General features: G+C 42.1%; 1 protein-coding gene across 1 annotated transcript in view; it reads right to left on the bottom strand.

Moving 5' to 3' along the window:
* The window catches only part of xkr4 (XK related 4), a 24,394-nt gene extending 4,385 nt beyond the window's left edge, over nt 1-20,009 (bottom strand). Inside the window, exons 1-2 of the mRNA XM_042214550.1 lie at nt 18,631-20,009; nt 4,187-4,386 (exon numbers count right to left, since the gene is read on the bottom strand). Of these exons, the coding sequence (XP_042070484.1) occupies nt 4,187-4,386; nt 18,631-19,325 (895 nt within the window). The 5' untranslated portion in view covers nt 19,326-20,009. The remainder of the gene's footprint in view (nt 1-4,186; nt 4,387-18,630) is intronic.
* Between the last annotated feature and the right edge of the window lie 3,127 nt (nt 20,010-23,136).

Raw genomic sequence — 23,136 nt, 5'->3', positions numbered from 1 at the left:
AAAAAGAGAGAGATTATGCGCGAAAGTCACGTGGTCTGTTGATCTCTATTGTGGTTATATGAATATGCATAGGTTCATTAACATATGACGTCTTACATAGGCATACATGAGAACAAAGAGTACTTTGTCTGTGTGTCGTGTAGGTATGTGTGTGTGTGCGTGTCAAGATGTGATCCTGTGAATGACTCCCCAAAGCTGGTCCCAGGAGTCCAGCGGTCCACCTAAACAAAAGGCACTTATACTTAAGCAGATACATAGCAGGTGTCCTCCTATACCATAAATCAGTAAGAGAAGGTACGACCTCTCTCATGACCTTAAGATGTATGTGTATGCCAGAGCACTCTGGGAGGCTGTGAAGTAGTCAGACTCGAACATCAAGGAAGGTGGTGGGAAGCAGACTACGCAGACATTTCAGATTTCCAGAGGTGAGCAATTTATTTACAGTGAACTTAAAACCTGGTCGAACCTGGGACCATTTCGTGGCCTTTGCGTTTTACGTTTCCACGCCATTTCCACTGTGTTTAATGGAGTATAGCCAAATTTTCTAACATGAATTTTTTTCCCATTTTATTTTGAAATTCAGTCGGAGTTTTTAAAATGAGCTTAAATGGCTGAATAAAAGGCATACATCCACTATCGAACCTCGTGGCCGATTTCTGCCCCATTGAAACCCTTTATAAACGCTATTTTTCACTGCAGAATTATGACCGTTAATATCTGGGTTACGGCTTAGGTTTCGCTTTTGCTTTGGACAAGAGGCCTTGGAATTGTAATTTTTTTATTTATCCACCATGTGGCGCCCTTGCTCCAAATTTGATCCGGGGCTCGAAAACAGCCGACAACAGCGGGCTGCTTAGAAAGACCTGCGGGGAATGAAGCCTCAATTTCGGCGTGCAGCAGCAGCTTCGCCCGCTGATCGGGCGGGACCATTTTCGGCCACTAGGAGCGTTTGAGGGTGTAATTTTTTTTCAAATCAACAGGAAATGACGTATTTGTTGTGACGTGGTACCGGAAGTGTGTGTTGGAAAAAGGGATCCGACGCAACATGCCCCGGTCATCGTCGGGAGTTAACCCGGGAGGGATGCACTGATTCCGGCTTAAAGGAGTAGCATTTGCCGCCTGGAGACCATTTTCTGGTCCGGAAAAAAAAAATTAAAGGCGATCGAAATGAAGGTTGTTGCCAATCTTTAGTCCATCTAAAGGCCTAATTATAACTAACAATCAAATATTAATTCAAAGTGTTTTTTTTTTAAATATTTCGTTTTGTTTCGGGCGGCTAAAAAAAACGGTGCGCACATGTAATTAAACTGCGATCAAAAGGGTTAAAACCCCCGAAATATAATTAAAACTTTACATGGCTAGTTCAGGGAGAAGTAGGTCTAAAAGACTGACCAATTTAAAGTGGAAAAAAAATGAATATAAATTTTTTACAGTGCACTTTTTCGGGCGTGGTCGATAATGTGCATTTTATGAAATGCGCTCCTGGAAAAAAAATAAAAGGCGATCGAAATGACTGTTGGTGCCAATCTTTAGTCCATCTAAAGGCCTAATTATAATAACAAACAAATATTACTTCAAATGTATTTTTGGAAAATATTTAAGTTTTTTGTTTTTTTGGGGTAAAAAAACAGGGCGCTCATGTACCCAAACTGGTATTTAAAGGGTTAAAACAATGAAAATATAATTAAAACTTGACATGGATATTTTAAGCAGAAGTAGTTTTAAAAGACTGACTAATTTAAAGTAGAAAAAAATATTGATATATAACATTTTTAGAGCACTTTTGGGGCGGGACCATTTTTGGTCCCGAGGTTCACGAAAGGATGGGATTTTGAAGTTCTACCAGGGGTTAATTTAATGTGTAACTTACACCCCCCCCAAAAAATATCAACCATTAACAAACTCACACCCAACATGGCTCTGGTAACACAACTCACCTCTCCTCCTGCTGCACTGGAAGAGACTGGCTTTAAATAGGGCCATCAATTTCCCTCCAATTGCCCAGCCAGTACCACTCACTCAACTGAGGGATCTAAAACTCTACACAGATGATCTAAAAACACAAAACCTCTACACACTTCTAACATGCACATTTACACAACTAAATGGCAGTATTAACGAAAGGAAAAACATTCAACAAATCTCTTTAAACCTTAACACAAACAAAAGGAAGCATCTCTATGGAAAAAGAAACCCCTCCACTTGGTTTGACCTGCTGATGTCATATGTGACATCATCAGGACTTTAAAATGAGGAAATGCCAGGCGGGCGTTTCCCCACACCTGACCCTCATGAAGACTGAAAAGACAAGTATGAACAAATGACTTAATCTGTAACATAATAAAATATAAAGAAACATGTAACTGAGTATTTGCCTTAATTTGCAGCATGTTTGATTTCCGGCAACAAAACGCTACCAAAAACGGGATAGTGAGTGAAGCAATGTTACTTGACAAATAGCAAATCATAGCAAATACATAGAAACAGAATAATGTGTACAATGTGCAAAAAAAGGTAAACACATATGGGACAAATGGAGAGCATTGCAACTGCTCCTCCACTTTGTCACAGAGGCACACAGAGTCTTTGCAGGCTGCTACGGATCAGACCTCTATCATTATGCAATCGATTATAAAACTCTAAGCATATATGAATAAATATTTCTAAGCATAAATGACAATCAACAATATAAACCTGACACCACACTTGGAAAGATGAATGCAGCAGGTACAGATACTGCTCCAGAGCATTCTTATTCCACCTTGAATCATTTGCATAATTAGAACCTTTGTTCTCATGATTTGGTGCAATATAAATAAAATATATATAAATAAAATTGAACTGTAACACATCTTGTCATGTTCAGCAACATAACAAGATATCCAACGTCTTTGTCTAGAGAAACTCATTGGTTGTTTTTGCAGTAAGCGTTTCATCATGTGCATCTTGTTGTAAAAACCCTGATATGTAGACTTTCTCCTCCAGAGTTTTCTAGTCATGGGGTAGATGCCGTAAATGTTTTTTTCTTGACCAAGTAAAAGTTCTTTGATTGTTCTTTTTAGCTATTTTTTAGCACACACTTTTCTTTGGGCCTCATATTTCCAGATTCAGTGCTAAGCTACTAAAAAAAACGTCCTGATCTTTCATCTGCTTCACAGGTTATTGCATAATTAGGAAATGGACATTACATGACCATGACACTGCAGCAAGTCTTGCACATCCAGGATGATGAACTAACGCCCCGGGTGAGAGAACTGGATGTTTAACTACAGCCATTTGACTGAAAAGGTTTTAAAGCTAACGGAATCAGAGAATTATTCATTTATATTATTGAGAATTAAAGTTCAGAGTGCAACAAATCAGAAATACTGGTAAAACTCACAAGCAGGTTCCCAGTCAGACTTGGCCATAACACCTTGGATGTGCCTGTGAGGCATCCTTGCCTGATGTCTGAACCACCTCAGCTAGCTTTCTTTGATTTGGAGAAGCTCATTTCTACCAAGACCATAAATGAGGGCTAAATAAATGGCTAAATGAAGCCAACAAAATCAAATAATCTGCAAAAACCACAGTTGTGATCTTGAGTCACCTGAACCACAAACCCTCTGCTCGCTGGCTGCACCTAGAAATTCTGTCTATACACAGAATTACAGGCAGAATTCAAATTCACATGTGACTTTGAAGAATCATTTCTATCCATAAGATAGCATGTACACACAAACAACTAGCTCTACCAGCTTCAGCTACAATCATGGCGATCGTGGCTCAAGGGTTGGGAGTTAGTCTTGTAATCGGACGGTTGCCGGTTCGAGCCCCAGCTCTGACAGTCTCGGTCGTTGTGTCCTTGGGCAAGACACTTCACCCGTTGCCTACTGGTGGTGGTCAGAGTGCAACAAATCAGTCAGATTGGCCGTAACACCTTGGAGTGCCTGTAGGCACCTGCCGTGTGCCCCAGCTATTCCGGCAGCCTCGCCTCTGTCAGTGCGCCCCAGGATGGCTGTGGCTACAATGTAGCTGCCATCACCAGTGTGTGAATGTGTGGATGACTGAACGTAGTGTAAAGCACTTTGGGGTCCTTAGGGACTAAGTAAAGCGCTATAAAAATACAAGTCATATATAAAAATGTTTGGCATCAGTATGTTCACACAATTGTGCAGCATTGTTTGAATGTGTGTGGGGCTACTACCTTGCACAGCCTGGAGCTTGTGTGTCTGGATGATAATGCACAGCTGAAGCACCAGTTGTGGAGCGCTCTCCAGAAAGGTTGCCAGTAGATGCAGCATGCTCACATCTGCAAACTCATAGACCATCCTCCAGTAGTAACGCCAGCGCTCCGTCTCAGCACCCTGACGACTCCGAACACCCAGGTAGATGGTGTGGAAATACCTGAGGGGAAAAGTACAGTGCTTGAACATCCACCATGCATGCTCAAACATTCAAGCACAGTACATCAACTCTTCTGAAATCCAAACTTTATCACTCACCTTCTCTTGGATGTACCAAATGGAAGGAAATTTGGACAAATGTATATAATAATGTTATTAATTTCTAACGATAGAAACATTGATAATCTGTAACACAAGGCTGCTGCCAACTGACATATGAAGACAGTTAAAGGTTACTTTTGATAATCTATTCTGGTCCCATAGCATAAAACTTCATGGCAAAAATATTACTGAGACGTCTCATCCAGATCATTCAATGATTTTGTGGGAATCCGAATCAGAAAGGGTTTTAATGCCAAATGTTGAGCAGGTTTACACTTAAATAAACAGAAAAATTAAAAGTGCTAAGCAGATTAATATATACATGAATGCAGGTGATGATCAGTGCAAAAATGGAACAGATGCAGAGAACACAGTATCGGGTCATGTGTTTGTGGTGTATTGTTCATTGTCCAACAGCAGAGGGGAAGAAACTGTTCTATCCGGTTGTTCAGTCTGACGTCACTAGCCGTGTCTGGGCCTAAACTCCGCTGCAGGTCCATATATCAAACGATCACTATGGCATTACTGAGAGTTGAAAAACTGTCTAAAGTCTTTCATCTTTAATAAAATGATCAGCGTTCTGCTCTACCAGGTGTAACAATTGAGTTTAACATCCAGGCATCCATGAAAACGGAATTTATGACATTTAACGGAGTTAGAAGTTAGCAGGGAGTTAGCTCGCTAGCTTCTATCTAAATACAATATAGCATGTCCTGACTGCGGGGTTTTGGAAACAAATTAAAACGTACAGCTCTGCTATCACTTCCAGCATAAATGAAGACAGAAAACTAAACAGCAGTGACGTTTGTAGGGTTACTGAAGTTGGGCTAGCTGGTATATAATGATGTGCTACGTGACCGCTAGCGACACAGCTATGTTAGCATAATATAAACAAGCTAACTTTTTTTCCACTGATAAAAGTTAACGTGAGTGTTCTCGGTGGTCAGGAACAAATGTAATCGCATGGCAGGATGCTGTAAAAGGACCAAACTTCAGCCAGGAGAACAACTGAGATAATCCATCCACAATACGAGGTTAGTCATTCATATACTGCTGCATGGGCTGGGCTGTAGTTACATCCTAAGGTTTTAAAAACTGAGCTTAAATAAATGATTAGTGGTAATAAAAGCCGAGGGAGGTCAACAGTGATCACTGACTGTTTTAGGAGCTTTTTGAGATCAAATAGAAGAAAATACAAAACATTAAACATGTTAACAACACAAAAGCCATATTAAACGCAGACTACTTTAGGCCCGGAAGTAGGATTCGTCACGTCATCACTTAACAACCGGATAGGCCTCCTGCCTGAGGGGAGCAGGTCAAACAGACTGTGTCCAGGGTGAGAAGGGTCAGCTGTGATCCGAGCTGCACGCCCCAGTGTCCTGGAGGTATACAGGTCCTGCAGAGATGGGAGTCTGCAGCCAATCACCTTCTCAGCAGAGCGCACAAAAGACTTTTCACAGTGTTTTTGCTTTATTTTGTTGTACTAACAGAATCTCCCAGTTTACACTTTTCACTTGGCCTTTAATGTTTCCTGGATGCTTGCTCTGATGTGCATCACCTGTTCCTTCATGACCCTTAACAGCTTTTTAAGCACATCTCTCTCACCACACACACACACACACACACAGTCTATATATTGTATTGTGCTTTTCTTCTCTAACTGAGCACTAAAAATAATTTTACTACTATTGTTCAAACACCCAAGCACCTTCTGTTTTTATCCTTTAGCACCATGTTTTCATACAAATTGCCCTCAATGAAGCAGCTTGGGATTCAGTATCTTACACAAGAATACCTCAACACACAGACTCAAACAGCCAGGCACTGAATCGATAGACAACCCACGCTATTTAATTCAATATATTTATACAGCACCAAATCACAACAACAGTCACCTCAGGGCGCTTTATATTGTAATTGTATTGACATACATAGAAAACCCCAACAAGCACTTTGGCGACAGTGGGAAGGAAAAACTCCCTTTTAACAGGAAGAAACCTCCGGGAGAACCAGGCTCAGGGAGGGGCGGGGCCATCTGCTGTGATTGGGGGAGGTAGAAAGGATAAAGACATGCTGCTCTGCCTCCCATTCTACTTTTAAATACTCTAGGAACAACAAGTAGGCCTGCAGTGTGAGAGCGAAGTGCTCTAATAGGCTGATATGGTACTACAAGGTTATTAAGATAAGATGGGGCCTGATTATTTAAGACCTTGTATGTGAGGAGCAGGATTTTGAATTCTGGATTTAACATGAAGCCAAAACAGGAGAAATCTGCTCTCTCTTTCTAGTCCCTGTCAGGACTCTTGCTGCAGCATTTTGGATCAGCTGAAGGCTTTTCAGGGAGTTTTTAGGACATCCTGATAATAATGAATTACAGTAGTTCAGCATTGCTTTTTTTTCTTTTCTTTTTTTTAAGTAAAGCAACAAACTATTTCTCCAGGCTAAATGATGATCTTCTAAATTTGTGACACGCCATTTTCTCTCCAGCTTACAGATTATCTGCTTTAGGCTACGTGTTTGAGAAGTACAGTGGTTCCTCGCTATAATGTGGTTCACCTTTCGTGGCCTCGCTGTTTCGCAGATTATTTTGGTTGTGCAATTGTGCATGTTTTTTTCTTTTTTCTTTTTTACAGCGCATTGTGCTCTGCATCCTGATTGGCTGTAGGTAGACCATTGCCAATTATTCTCGTGCTGTGTCTCCTGTACAGTACAGACTGCATTCAGCTTGTCAAATTCACATAAATCTTTGATTGTTAGCAGTGTGACTCGGAAGTGCTTTATGTTTGTAAGTTTTCTCCACAACAAACACAACAACGTCGGCGAAATGTCGTCACCTGCTGGTGCCTTTGGTTTCATTCTATAATACTGGACTTACTTTTCTGCAAAGGTCTTTGAGAGCGTTTAAACAAGATAGAAAAGTGTGAAAGCGTTCATGCCTGTCTGAGAAAAGTGTATAAAGTTTGTAGTGAGGGCTTTTACAGCCTTAAAACATCAGAAATAACTGTAAAAAATAAAGTTGGCTACTTTGGAGATTTCAGCTATCGCGATGTTTATGGCAGGATGTAACTCCTGCCATAAACAAGGGACCACTGTATACCACGGAGTCAGGTACTTCTGATTTGAGGCCTTAGTTTTCACAGGAGCTACAGTATCCAGAGTCGTACGTAGTGAGGAGGTAAAATTATTAACAAGATAATCGACCTCTGTTGGGGTAGCGTTCAGATAGCTGCTCTGCTCTGTGTTGGTACAGGGCATTGGAGATGATAACAGTGGGTGGATTATATTCTTAAACTTAGTTACAGCGCTTTCAGAAAGACATCTACTTTGATAAAGTCTACTCTCCACCGCTGTGTAATCAATTATTGTAAATGTAAATGTTATCAGGAAATGATCAGACAGGAGAGGGTTTTCAGGAAACACTGTTAAATGTTCAGTTTCTATGCCATATGTTAAAACAAGATCTAGAGTGTGATTAAAGTGGTGGGTGGGTTCTTTTACATTTTGAGAGAAGCCAATTGAGTCTAATAACAGATTAAATGCCATGTTGAGGCTGTCATTTTTAGCATCTACATGGATGTTAAAATCACCCACAATAATTATTTTATCTGAGCTCAGAACTAAATTAGATATAAAGTCTGAGAAATCAGACAGAAACTCTGTGTAAGGCCCAGGTGGACGATAGATGATAACAAGTAAGACTGGTTTCTGAGTTTCACAGCTGGGGTGGACGAGGCTAAGCATCAGGCTTTCAAATGAATTAAAAGTCTGTCTTGGTCTTTGGTTGATTAATAGGCTGGTGTGGAAGACTGCTGAAGATTTGGTGCAGATGTGGATACTGTATTGTTCTTTCTTTGTAAATGGCCTGTATTTGTATAGCGCTTTACTTTGTCCCTAAGGACCCCAAAGCACTTTACACGACATTCAGTCATCCACACATTCACACCCTGGTGATGGCAGCTACACTGTAGCCACAGCTGCCCTGACTTAAATATAAACACTGATTGTATTTATATTTAAGTTGTTTTTTACTGACCGGACACAGCCTCAGTCTCATGCTGATCAGTGCTGGTTGGGTCCCAACAACAGACTAGAAACAGACTGACCAGGGTAAATGAGATGTGTCATCTTTTATAGGTTATTAGTGTATATATGTTGATGATACCTGATACTCACCACAGGAGGGAGGAAAGTTTTTCTACAGCACAAGAAACCTCTGACAGAACAAACCACAACCTGAATCTACCCACGTGTTCACCAGGGAAAGAAAAGTACGGTCGCAGGACACCAAACATGTCAAACAGTAAATTCTTGATATAAAGCATTATAACACATCCAATTTAACTTTACAAAAAAAGAGAGTGAAAATCTATTGTGTTGGGTTGCAGCATGGACAGAAGCACGCACACTGCAGCTCAACCTTTCCTGTCTTTACCTGAATCAAACACTCTTTTGAAGAAATGCATCATTACTCCAGCCTACATTTTATTCTCTCTCTGTCTGTGAAGCATTCATTTCCATTGTCTCTTTCCCATTACCACTACCACCAAAACACACAGTCATTTAGCAGCATGCTAATGGACGGTGAAATTAAGTTGCAGTAAAGAATTTTAGAATTGAATCTGAGCTGATAGCATTTAAGCTGCAGTCTATTCATGGTCAGATGGACCAGACACATGGTGAAGCTGTGGCTCCAGAGGAGACTGAATGGTTGTGTACTAGTGACCTTTTCACTTCTTTGGTCCTAAATAATGAACCTTTATCTAAAGTTCAGGATTGGGACCACACCCCAAACATATTCTCTGTCTGTGTCTGTTGTGTTCTCATTTCTGTGTTTTATACATTGCCACATTATGTGGCACTCACAGTACATTTCCAACCAGACTTTTTAAAGTCTTATATTCTATCTGCTTTTCTTTAATCATCTTATCATGGCCCTCCTTCTCTCAGCCTATCAATTAAAAATATTTCCAGCCCAGATCCTGCAGATCTTCTCCAAACCATTCCATTGAGCTTTAGCAGGTTTCCACAGAGATGCCACCAAATACTGCTGGGAAAGTAAGCTAACAAAATGACACTGCAGTTCATAACCTGCTCAGTAACCTCAGCTAGCAAAACTTTCTCTCTGCTCCAGTCAAAACCTCTGATTCATTTTGATTTGATATTTGATTTGATTTGATATACCTTTATTAGTCCCACAAGGGGAAATTTCATAAGGCTGCCGACCTATTGCATGCAATGGCGGCGCCATCTTACCCTCCGACCATACATACATGACACAAACGTCACATGGGGAAGACAGGTCAGAGAGGTATAACAATGGAAAATGCACCACATGAGGAAAGATAAGGAGAAAAAAATAACTCCTCCCAGACTGAGCTCCAACAGGGAGATCAGTTTGAGAACAGAAAAAAACACCTCTGCACATGAAAAAACTCGTAATACACCAAAGAAACACATGACAAGCAGCAGGGGGGTGAAGGTGAGAGACAGCCAGTGTAGACAGCACATCCGGGCCTGCGTGCGCTGGTCTCCTTGATCCCCGTCAGCATCGGAAGGGAATAAGCATCGAAGGCGTTTGGAAAGGGAGGGGGGATGAGTGTATGCATATCAGTGTATATGTGTGTATGTGTGTGTCCAGAGTTCAGCTGAGACAGTGTCCTTCACCCTGCCAGGCTAAGTAAACAGTCTTCCAGCCAACCCAGGTGGCCTTGCATAGAGTGGGAAGAAACAGACTAAACACAGTCGTTATCAGGGTGTTGTTGTTCAGCTCCAGCCTTGAGGCCGCAGCTGGCGCCGAAGGGGTCTCCACATGAAGTGATGGAGGTTTTTACTTTAGTGCAAACAGCTCATATGAATTTCTAAGCTGTTCTAACAGTCCAACACTGGTCTCTCTCCCGTTGGAGAGCCGCGAGCTTTCTATGATGTTATCCAAACTTACGTTCTGCGATGTTGTCGTTCTTTTTGCTCAAAGAGCAGGTTCTGAGAACTCACGACCGCAGTGCACTTTTTCCTTCTTTGCCACACATTTAAATTCATATTTCCAGGAACAGTGGTTCAAGTCTGTTAATCTGCAGTCAAGAAATCACCAGAATGACTTTACTAAGTTCACAGAGATGCCCTGGGGTGATCACTCTTGGCTTCCCAAAGGTTCCTGTTTGCAATCCAAGATCAGAAAAATCAGAGCAACCTTCTGTCTGGTCCAGGCCATGATCCGCTATGTTACCACCTATGAATAGCAAGGTGTAGCTGGGAATTATATCAGTCAATAAGGGCTGCAACTTCCATAAATTCTGCTACATAAATGGCACCAATTAGCTAACTGTGCAACAGTCTTTTACCATCCCTTTCCTTTTCCCCCTTAATAATCAGTGCTCTATATCAAGACCCAGTTAACATCCAGTTATTCACATCATTTTTGTACCATGTATATGGCACTAGATTGTCAGATATATCTTTCCCAAGTCTGTTTTAAAGCTTTTATCTGTCCTCATTTCTGTCTTGTCAGATCTATTTCATCTATGCTACTTCTATGTTCTCCAATTTTGTTTTCAAGACAGCGCCATGTTCTACAACAGCCTTCTCAAACCTTTTTCAGCCTCTAATTCTGCTACAGAGACGTCAGCTTACTCAATTCTTTCATTTTATAGCCTGTCATCTGAGACTGGTTTGCCAGTTTCCTTTATCTCCATTGTCTCCGCTCCTGTTTCAGTCCCCTTGTCTATTCTTTCTCTGTTTCAGGGGTGGCTGTAGCTGTAGGTCAGGAGGTAGAGCAGGTCATCTGCTGATCGGAAGGTTCAATTCCTGACTCCCCCAGTCTGCATGCCAAATATCCTTGGGCACACCAAGCTGCTTGCCTATTGTAGATTCACTCTTCCCAGTCTGGTGCAGGTCTACAATACTTTTCCTGGTGTCCTTCGAAAGCTCTTTGGTCTTGGCCATGGCGGAGTTTGGAGTCTGACTGTTTGAGGCTGTGGACAGGTGTCTTTTATACAGATGATGAGTTCAAACAGGTGCCATTCATACAGGTAACGAGTGGGGGACAGAAAAGCTTCTTACAGAAGACGTTACAGGTCTGTGAGAGCCAGAGATTTTCCTTGTTTGAGGTGACCAAATACTTATTTTCCACCCTGATTTACCAATAAATTCTTTACAAATCCTACCATGTGGATTCATGGATTTTTTTTTCACATTCTGTCTCTCACAGTTGAAGTGTACCTCTGGTGCAAATTACTGACCTCTGTCATCATTTTAGGTGGGGGAACTTGCACAATCGGTGGCTGACTAAATACTTTTTTGCCCCACTGTATTTATTTATGCCCTCAGAAAGTAAACAAATCACCAAATAACACAAGAATAACCCTAACAGCTATTTCAACCCCTGGAGTCATATAGTTGTAATAGAGAAGTGTCATCCTGCAGTATAACAAATATATATATATGGTGTTATGTACTTTAGGTAGTTTATGGATGAACTGCTGTCAAAGATTTCATATAACTGCGATCTTATTTTCATGAAAGCATAGAACTGGGTCTATCAACCAGCAGTTTATTTTACAGCCTGGCTCACTGTCCATGTGCAAACTGTAGCTTTGCTGTTACAAACAGTCGACTCTGTAACCACACGAGCAGTCCCCCTCCTGCAGGAGGAGGAGCATGAATAATGTAAGCAGTCGATAAATAAGCCTTTGAATGTGAAACCCACAACAGACACACGGTTTCACAGAAGCTAACCTAAACCTTAACCTGATTAAGCTTTAAGCCAAGTCAATGACGGTTCATGGTATGATGAACCGTGGACAGTTTTGTAGGTTGAAAATATCGATACAGTATTTTAACAAAAATAACATCATTCAGATTAGCCAAGAAGGCAAACAATGGTAAAGCAAATATGAAGCGTCCGTCATTGAAACGGTTTATGCAGGAAGGCGTCTTTGGGATGTTTAGAGTTTAGTTTGTATCTTTCATTGTTTGTACATGCTGCCTTTATTTAGATATGCTGGTATCAGGTCAGTTTGTTTTTCAAAGTGCTCTTGAATTAAACAAAGAAATTGTGTTCACTGCTGCGTATTTAAATTTACAATAACAGATTACACAGCAGTGGGCAACACATCACTGTGGCTGGTGTCTTTCTAAAAGTCAATTCCTCCACTGTTATCTTGATGCCATGTGCCAGCACAGTGCAGAGCAGCTACCTAAACTCTCCTCCCACTGAGGATGATTATCTTGTTAATAGTCTTAGATCCTCACTGCATGTAGGTCTGGATACTGTGGCTCATCTCATCTCACTAATGTAGAAAATCTTTTAGCCTAGAAAAACTGTTGCATTTTAAAAAGGCCCTCTGTAAAGCCAGAACATCTTACTATTCATCACTGATTGAAGACAATAAGAACAACCCAGGGTGTAGCCAGGCTGACACTCAGAGCTCTGTTGAGCCAACCATCCCTTTAACCCAAACTAGTAATGACTTCATAAAATTCTTCAGAGGTAAAATTTCAAACACTAGAGAAAATGATCCATAACCATCCCACAGATGAAACATTGCATCCCGCTATTATTTATTAATTATTTATTGTTATTGAGTTATATTCTTTCTCTCCTGTTGATATTTCTGGGTTAACTTCAGTAATCTCTTCCTCCTGTCTATTAGAGCAGGTCAGAGAAGGCCTACCTTTAGTCAAAGACTCATTCTTTTAATATCCGTTTTAAAAAACCTGACCTGTCTGACAGTTTTGCCAAGACCCCAGAGGAGCAGAGGGAGGCCCCAGATGGAGTGCCCACAGCCAAAAGGCAGGAGCACCAGAGAACCAGGAGCAGGAGGCAGCAGACTCCAGCCGGAGTCGGCCTCCCAGCACGAGCTGAGAACAGGGCCACAGGACCCTAGGTGCCCAAGAACTGCCTGACACCTGGCGGGAACCCCAGCATGCAACAAAGAGGTCAAACCACTTCAGACCACAGGCCTGAGGGCCAGCAAGTACCCACATCCAACAACCAGTGGAGATGGAAACCTCCCCACACTCAAGAAGAGTGTCCCACAGGGACCAAGGCCTAGTGAGCCACACACACAACAAAAAGATTGTTGATTTATGTACCTGTGCATTTTCAAATGTCTGTGTTTCAGGTGCTGCATGTTTGTTTTCCTTACAGGTGCCGTAGTTGAAGAGACATTGTGCATTTCTACTTCTACTCTATCCTTTTACTGCCTGTCCTGCCTTAGACATGGTCATACTGTATACTACGTATAATGACTGAAATAACACAGATAGAAATGACAAAATAATCCGATAAGCCCTGAACAAGAGGAGCCTGTAGAGAATCTAAGGAGCTGTTCTTGGCAAAACAAAATGTGTTTGGCACAACAGTGGATCCAGATCATTCCACCCCCAATCAAAGGACTTCCTCTCTACACAGACTACACAAACAACCATCACTACTCTGTAAGAGTGAATTTACGTGCGATCACCTACACTGTAAATATATAACAATATTGTTTTATATGTATACATTTGATATTGAAGCTGTTCAGATGTTTATGGTGCCACAGAACTGTGCACCTTACCCCCGTTTTTTCCACAGTTGCTCTAAATTTCATTGTACGTGTGTAGTGACAATAAAAAGCATTCAGATCTATAATTCTGATTGCAAAAGCTGTTATATAGGACAGGATTAAAAAGCAAACAAACAAACAAACAAAAAGAAACAGCGTGAGACGCCCATGACACTTTTAGTCATTTTGAAGGTATTAAAGCATATTTGTGACCACAAGCTTTGATCTGTAGATATTTCTAAGTTCAGCTGATCGGGATTAAATCTTTCCTGCATAAAAGATTTAAAATGTCGATATTCAAGAAACCTGTTGTTGCCGATTCCATATTTTAAAATGTGTTCCTGATAAAGTTGAATAACATGTTCTAGATTTCTTTTATCCACTCCTGATGCCATGACAGAATGTTTTTTGGTTCATTTTACTCATAAATATTTGGATTGTTCCAAATGGGTTTACAGGAGATAACTGAAGACAGAACAGAGGGTTTATGTTAAGCCATAAATCAATTATGATGCTTGATACTGTTCTGTTCTATTCTAGGCCCAGCCATGGGATGTATAAGCAGCTTGAGTTAATCTTTCTGAAACATAAAAACTTGGTCGCTCTCGACCACCACTGTGTTTAGACTTTTCAAACTTCTTTGTGATGGTTTATTTTTCCATAAATATTTTGGGATCTTTGAGTCTAGTAACTTAAACCAGGCAGTGGAGGGTTTGTACGGGATCAGTGAGAGACAGTATTTTATTTTCATTTTAATTGTGGTAACTTTTCATATGCTTCAATTTTAAATACGATGAACCTGTCTCTATGAATGGGATACGTATTACAAGCCTTTAAGGTGGCAGTAATTAAACAATTACTTAAAAAGTGACCACTTCACCCAGCTTTTACTGATTTAACCGAACATCTGCAGAGGAATGGTCTATTTAAAGAATTTCAGTTAAGTTTCATCGTGGAATTGAAACTGCTTTAGTGACGGTTCCTCGAGTAGACTCAGCTTTGTCCTGCTGGACCTCAGTGCAGCATTCAAAACTGCAGATAAAAGCATGCCAAAGATGTTAAATGTGCTGCAATGGTCTGAATTTCATCTAAATGGACTGATTCTTCTACTTCATCTGAGCACTCGAAGCGCTTTACACAACCAGCCCTTCAGTTTTTTTGCCCTGTAAGTTCTTTCAGGCATATTTGTTATGCAGACTGGATGAGATGGGGAATCACCAACCTTCCAATTAGTAGGTGACCTGCTCTACCACCTGAGCTGCGGCTGGTTGTAGCTCAGGTGGTAGAGCTTTAAACTCCACATAATACATTCAAATGTGTTCACGTAAACAGCGAGTCTTCTTCACACATACAGGTTTATTATTGCATTCCACAGAGTTCTATGCTAATACCAGTTTTATCTACAATATATATGCTTCCCTTTGGCAGTGTTAATTAAAAGGCATAGCATAGCATTTAATTCTTTTGCAAATAATATCGATCTTATCGATCCGTGAAGTCAGATATGTCATGGTCCTGGGTGTTTCACAGGACAACACCATTAGTTAAACTTAAGACAAAGACCTGGATGACCTCTGATTTCCTGCTTCTAAATTCAGATAAAACTCAGGTTATTGTAAATGGACTGGTTCTTATATAGCGCTTTTCCACTCTTCTGAGCACTCAAAGTGCTTTACACAACTTGTGCATTCACCCATTCACACAAGCACAACTGACATTCACACTCCGATGAACGCATCGGAGAGCAATTTCGGGTTAGTATCTTGCCCAAAGATATTTGGCATGCAGACTAGGGGAAGCCGGGAATCGAACCACCAACCTTCCGATCAGTAGACGACCTGCTCTACCACCTGAGCTACAGCCACTCGGTGTCTAACTAGATACTCTGTCATTCAATGCACACGTTAAACAAATATGCAGGACTGCTTTCTGGCATTTGTTCAAGCTCACTAAAATTAGAAACGTGTCCTCTCACAGTGAAGCTGAAAAATTCATTTACGCATTTATTACTTCTAGGCTAGACTATTGTAATTCATTATTAAATAAAAACTCCCCGAAAGCTTTCGACTGATTCAAAAAGCTGCAGTAAGAACCAACAGGGATTATAAAGACAGAGCATATATCTCTTATATTGGCTCCCTGTTAAATCCAGAATTATCTCTGCATTTAAAGGTCTTGAAGAATCAGGCTCTATCTTACCTTAAGGACCTCAGTGTGCACTATTTATAAAGTTATTGGATGGTGAATAACACCTTAGGTCCTCCCATCTAAAGTTACCATTGTGTTTATAATGACAGGCTAATATACTCTCTACATAAGGATTCATATAAGTCACAGTAATTCTCTTGGAATTTGTTCTTTTCCAACAGATGTTGAAAATGATAAAGTCCCACAAACTGTTTGTATATCAAACAACACAAAGTCCAAACCCCGTCTGAGATTTGGCTTTACAGCCCTGTGTCTGTCCTTCCACATTATACGTTGTAATGGTAATCGCCTTTATGGGTCTGGCACAGAAACGCCGCCTTCAAAGAAACCGGACTGCATGATTTTTTTCAAATAAAAGCGTCAGACATTTTCAAAAGGAACTTTATGTTCATTTTAACCAGAAAGTTTGGGTCAAGGCTTGCAAAACACATTGTGGAAAAAAACAAAACAATGAGAACTGATATCCAAAAATGTGTCCAAAATACAACCTTTCCTTTGTGGTTACTTTTCCAATACAAAACAGATGCATTAGCCTACCTGTGCATCAAAGGTCTGTAAATAAGGGCTCCGCCCTGCTCTGCACAAACACAGAGAAAGCAATCTCACCATGGAACAGGGCCTTTTCTGTCAAGGCCAGTATAATATTTCACCATTTTAAAGAAAGAAATCTTTCTTCCTTTGTCGTTGGAGATATTTGTTATTTAGGTTACTTAGAATCCACTGTGAATAAACAAACACCAAACAACCTCAACAAATGATTTGTCCAGATTTTAAGGTGTTACTCTGACTGGTTTCAGGAAGAAGGCAGAGCCTCACAAACCGACAAATATTCAATTCAATTTTATTTATACAGCAGCAAATCACAACAGCAGTCGCCTCAAGGCGCTTTATATTGTAAGGTAGACCCTGCAATAATACTGATTCAATGCAGAGAGGTCTGTTAACACATAGTGAGCGAGAAAGGTGACTGGAAAGGAAAAACTCAATGCATCATGGGATTCCCCCAGCAGCCTATGCCTATTGCAGCATAGTTATGCTGCAAACTATATACTTATACACATACTTCACTCTGAGCTGAAAATGCATAAACCAATTCACAAGTTGCACATTTTGTAAATCTGCATCGTTTGAATCTCTCTGCTTTTCCAGAGGAATAAAGGAGGAAAAATGTTAATATTAACGGAAATAAAGTTTGTCAGAGGTGATTAAAGTGCTATAACACCTTCTTCCTTCAGGTCTATAGGTGCAAACCTTAGAACGTGTACAACAGATTCAGTTTAGTTCAAACTGTGAACGTATATTACAATGGTCTACTACTAATGAATGAAACTTTTCTTTCAGCCTTTTGCCTTTAGTAGATAGTGTAGTAGTGGAGAGTGGACGATGAAATGGGAGAAAGACACACAGCAAAGGACTTAAGCTTGGACTCAAACCTGCTGACCTGTGAGCTGTTGCCCATGACCCACACTTTTAACACGTGTCCCAGGATTGCCTGCAAAAGATGGTTTTATGCAATTGTAAGAATGTTTATTTGTTCAAGGTATCATTTACTCTTATTTGGATTTAGCTGTTGTTCGAGCTTCTGATTTCCAATCTGCTTCGACAGTAGTTCTTCTACTACCACATTTCAAAATCTTCCTTCCATGCGTTTACCTTATTGTGAACTCTCTTATGGACAGGAGCAGTTGATTGCAGACTTTCTTTGCAATCAAAGTTTTTCTTATTTCTGTTTTATTTACTTTTTTATTTAGTTAGTATTGATTATTTCTTGTTTAAAATATCTAAAATGTTGCCAGCATCAACAGTCCGTTTTCCTTGGCTTCTCTATGCTCCAACCTTCTCTTCACCTTTCTCTTCTATGACTGATTGTTGTATATGGAAACCCCTCCCTCCCTGTCCTGGTTTTGCGGGAGGTTTCTTCCTATGAAACGAGAGTTCTTCCTCCCTACCGTTGCCCAAAGCTTGCTCATAGGGACTTGTGTGATTGATGGTGCTTTCTCGCTAATATTGTGGCGTCTGGTCGTTATATATCTATATTTGTTTTAAAGGACAACAGAAAGGAGCCACAACATTTTATGTTGTACCACAAAGGCACCACTACCTTTGTGACTGGGAGGCCTGGGCTAGTTTCCTGTGTTTTTAACACAGGGTGGAGAGGTAAACACAGGAACATGTGTGTGTGTGTGTGTGTGTGTGTGTGTGTGGTGTGTGCACTTGAAACATACACTTATGCTTGAAAGTGTGTGTGTGTATTGTTGTTAGCTTGTGTGTGGAGGGGGGGGGGGGGGGCTAAAGATGGCAGCTGGTCCTAAAAGCAGCCCTCTGCTCTGTCATTTAAATATTTTAAAGACATACATTTGCACGCCAGCCCAAGGCCTCCATCCTACCTCCATATCTGGCCCAGCTGCATGATGTGAATGACGGACTGGCCGAACCACACACAGAAGGAGTAGTAGGCCGAGCGTTTCCTATTCCTGTTTCCCAGCGCTGTGCTCGCCGTGCTGTTAGTGGTGGGGTTCTTGCTGGCGGTCGACGCCTGCCTCTGCGGCGTGGCCGGGTGGTGTTGAGCAGTAACATCACCGTGTGAGGCCGAGCCGCTAAGCAATTTATTCCCATCCATGAGGGAGCAATCGGTGACAGAATCGGCACCGTCCTCGGTGCTGAAGTCGTGGACGAACCATCTGAAGCTAAAGAGCTGGACCGAGAAGGAACCCAACACAACGAAAAAGAGCGTCGGGCCGAACCACCAATAATCGTGGCGGAGGTAGTAGTCGACCGACAGCCACACGTCGGTGCCCACATCGGCCAAATAAACGGCCACGGCGGCTACGATCCACAAGCAGTCCCACACCGTATATTTCTGCTGCCCTTTTCCCAGACGAAGGCACGTCGAGTTTGAGCCTCCCCCACCGCAGCACCGCGACTCCCCGTTGGCAAAATCCCCGTCCCCGGTGCCCGCAGAGTCCAGCTGGCCGCCCGGGTGGAGTCCCTGCACCGAGCCAGAGTGCTCCGAGTTTTGCAGAGGGGTGAAGGCCACGTCGCTCTTCTTCATCTTCAGGACCCCGTCCGATTTAGCAGCCATTATCAGTATCTTGATGTATTAGCTAGTCTATTTCCCCCCGTTGCTCCCCGCCTTTGCTCCTCTGCTCCTGCCTCTCTCCGTCGACACCCTTGTGCGTGTGTCTCCTACTCCTCCTCCTCCTTTCTGGGCAGGACTAGCTCGTCCACACTGTCGTCTGGTCATAATACAGAATGAAGACAAAAGTGAAGAGCGATCGAAGCCCCGTGCTTGGTCCGGTATTTTCGTCCATATCAGATTTGGACTGGCCCTATGCTTCGAGGATCATTCGCTCACATACAGCGCACACGAGGACGTTTCCGCTGTGTGTCCTTCTAAACGGCTTCCGTTTCCAGCGCTTGTAAGTCACCGGAGCTGAGGCTGATGTTTGGGATGGAGATGGAAGCAGGAGCTAAGCGACAGGAGGACGGCTGCAGCCATCTGCTTGGCACAGACTAAAAACTATGACATCATCTCCCCCAACCCCCTCGACTCTCCCTCTCTTTGCTGTTTTCCGTCTCTCGGCAGTTTGCTTATCATTTGAGCGCTGTTACAATACAAAGACTCTCCTAAATCAGCCATGAAGAGCAAACATGTCCCTCTCAGTGTAACTAAAAGCATGCAGCTGATATGTGAACCAGGATAGAAACATCCGGAGGCCTGAACACGGTTTCAGCACCATGGACAGATCCAGCTGTTAACTCAGCAGCATCTGCAGGACGTTGCGGTCCATGCTCTTACGGGAGGTTTGCCTCCCACTCAAACCTTCCACATACTGTGGCAACAAAGTGGGAAGAACACAAGGACATTAACTACTCTGAGAAATATGGACAGGGCAAAGCAAATGTTTTCGTTTACATGGAGAGTTCTCACTGACCTACTAAGGAGAAAGCACTGTAAGGGCAACATTTCATCTTTTAATCTCTTGCTCCTTACCAGTTGTTAAAAAGGTAGCCTAAAATAAAAATAATGCATATAAGGAAGACTTAAAGTACACTTTGACTAATGAGCCAGTGTCACATAAAAGGCACTTGATTTTCATATACAGCATTCAAAGTCTGGTGTGGTAATTCCTATGAAACACCATAATTAAGAATACAATAAATATGTGTCAGTGCTCAATCTAAAAGAAATATCCCATGGTCACTGAGTGGAGGTGCTTGTGGGTCATGGAGTCACTGCTGAGTGATATTTTACAATGAAACATCAAACATCATGTTTATCTTACTCAAATCTTCTTCTTTCTTTTTTTTTTTTTTAAAGCTAACCATGCTTACATTGAACAGAGTATGCACTTAGCCCTTGTAGACAGTCATAGCTACACTGTGTATAGTGCAGGTGTAGTGCTGCTGACCTCAGCTGAGGATGTTGTCGGGCGGTGGAAGGAATACTTTGAGGACCTGCTTAATCCCACTGACTCATCTTCTGAAGCAGGACGAGGGGATAAGGGGGCGGCTCATTCGTCACTGGGGGTGTTGTCACTGAGGCAGTTAAACCAGGCTGTTGCTGGTTGACATTCCTCTACAATGTAGCATGGATATCTAGGGTGGTACCTCTGGATTTGCAGACTGGGGATGTGGTTCTCATCTTCAAGAAGGAGGACTGAAGGGTGTGCTCCAACTATAGGGGAATCACATTCCTCAGCCTCTCCAGGAAAGTCTATAGCAGGGTACAGGAGGGTGAGTCTGTCTGTTGGTCAAACCTAGGATTCAGGAGAAACAACGTGGTATTTGTCCTGGTTGTGAAACACAGGACCAGCTCTTTATCCACTCTAAGATATTTGGGAGTTTGCCCAACCAGTCTACATGTCAGAGAATTCTACTGGAAGTACTTCAGCAGTATGGGGTGTTCGGCCTGTTGCTACAAGCCATTGCATTTTTATTCAACTGTTGCAAGAGCTTGGTTCACATTGTCAGCAATAAGTTTCGCTCCATCAGGGCTGCCCTTTGTCACTATTTCAGTTCATTTTTATTGAAGAGAACAGAATTTGTACTTTTAGCCAAGTGGGAAAAGGCTTCTACTTGGATCATCTCAGACTCTCATCTCTGCTTTTCACAGATCGTGTGTTTCTGTTGGCTTCATTAGGTGGTGGCCTCCAGCTCACACTGGAGTGGTTCACAGCTAAACGTGAAGTGGCAGGAATGAGAATCAGCACCTCCAAGTTTGAGGCCACGGTCCTCATCCAGAGTGGAGTGCTCACACCAGGTCAAGGATGAGTTGCTGCCCCAAGTGGAGGAGTTTAAATATCTTGAGGTCTTATTCACGAGTGAGGAGAGAGGGGAGCAGGAGATCGACAGATTTATCGGTGCTTAGCTGCAGTGATGCAGACTCTGTACCAGCCCATCGTAATGAAGAGGGAGCTGAACGTACAAGCATAGCTCTTGATTTACCAGTCGAGCTATGTTCCTACCCTCACCTATGGTAGTGACCGAAAGAACGAAATTGCAGACACAAACAGCGTAAATGAGCTTTCTCCAAAGGGTGGCTGGCCTCTCCCTTAGGGCGAGGAGTTCAACCATCTGAAAGGGGCTCAGAGTAGAGCTGCTACTCCTCCAAATTGAAAGGTGGCAGCTGAGATGGTCCGGGCATCTGATAAGGATGGCCCCTTGGTGAGGTGTTCCCAATGGGAGGAGGCCTCGGGTCAGAGAACGGCTTGATGTTCCCCCAGACATGAGGTCTGGGCTTCTGTGCTTAGGCTGCCGTTCCTCTAATCGCCCCCGGATAAGCGAAAGAAAATGGATGGATAGTCATAAGAAATGCAATTCACAGTAGTAGTTTTAAAAAGTATTGTATGCTTACAATACAATAAAATACATATACAATCTCCTCAGTTACAATAAAAGTAGATATCACTGCCACTGGCTCCAGGTCAGTGCTAGAGAGCACCGCCTTCAGTCCTCTGAGTGACTCGTCAAGTTTCAGGAAGTTACCCACGCGCTAACTTCAAAATCAAAAGTTGAAGATAATCCTTTTAGTTTGATGAAACATTGTTACTGTTAACTAATATGAGAGTAGAAGCATTCAAACAATCATGACTGTTTATCAAGCCAGGATTGGAAATTTAAGGTGTAGAAAGAGCTAAAAACGGCAGTATTTGTTTTTCTGCTTTGAAAGATTAAATTAAATGTTTTCTATGTTTATGATTGTTTATCATCACAGAAATTGTTTTCCTGCTCTATTTACATTATACATGCTTCCCTTAGGCAATATCATTAAAAGGCATAGCATACATTTTCATTGCTATGCAGGTGACACCCAGCTTTATGTGTCCATGAAGCCAGATGTCTCTTCAGTATCACATGGAAGTTGGTCACAATGCCTGTGACCGGACTGGCAGATAAGTGTGGTGGTACCCCTTCTCAAGAAAGGGGACTGGAGCATGTGCTCTGATTTCCGAGGGCTCTCACTTTTCAGCCTTCTTGGAGGGGCTATGCCAGGGTGCAGCAGAGGGTTCCATTTGTTAGTTGCACCTCAGATTCAGCAGAAGCGATGTGGTTTCTGTTCTGGTTGTGGCCTTATCAGGCAGTGACCTCCAGCTTGCACTAGACTGGTTTGCAGGCAAGTGTGAAGCACCCAGGATGGGAATCAGGAGGTCCAACCACTGTTATCAGCTAGAAAGAGTGAAGTGCCCATTCCAGGTTGTTGATGCGTTGTTTCCCCGAGTGGAAGATGTTAGAGAATTGTGAATCAATATGATTGTCATCGTGCAAGATGATTAGGTCTTTAGCATGAATGCTCACCTGTTTCCTACACAGACACACATACACATATCACATCACATGCTCATAGACACACACACAACAGATGTTCACATGTGAGTGTTTTATCTGTTGCA

This window comes from Haplochromis burtoni, unplaced genomic scaffold (assembly GCF_018398535.1).
Source record: "Haplochromis burtoni strain Fernald_Lab_line unplaced genomic scaffold, NCSU_Asbu1 Contig_586, whole genome shotgun sequence".
Lineage (NCBI taxonomy): Eukaryota > Metazoa > Chordata > Actinopteri > Cichliformes > Cichlidae > Haplochromis > Haplochromis burtoni.
Note: the sequence above shows the minus strand (reverse complement) of the source record. Positions and strands in the feature narration are given on the sequence as shown.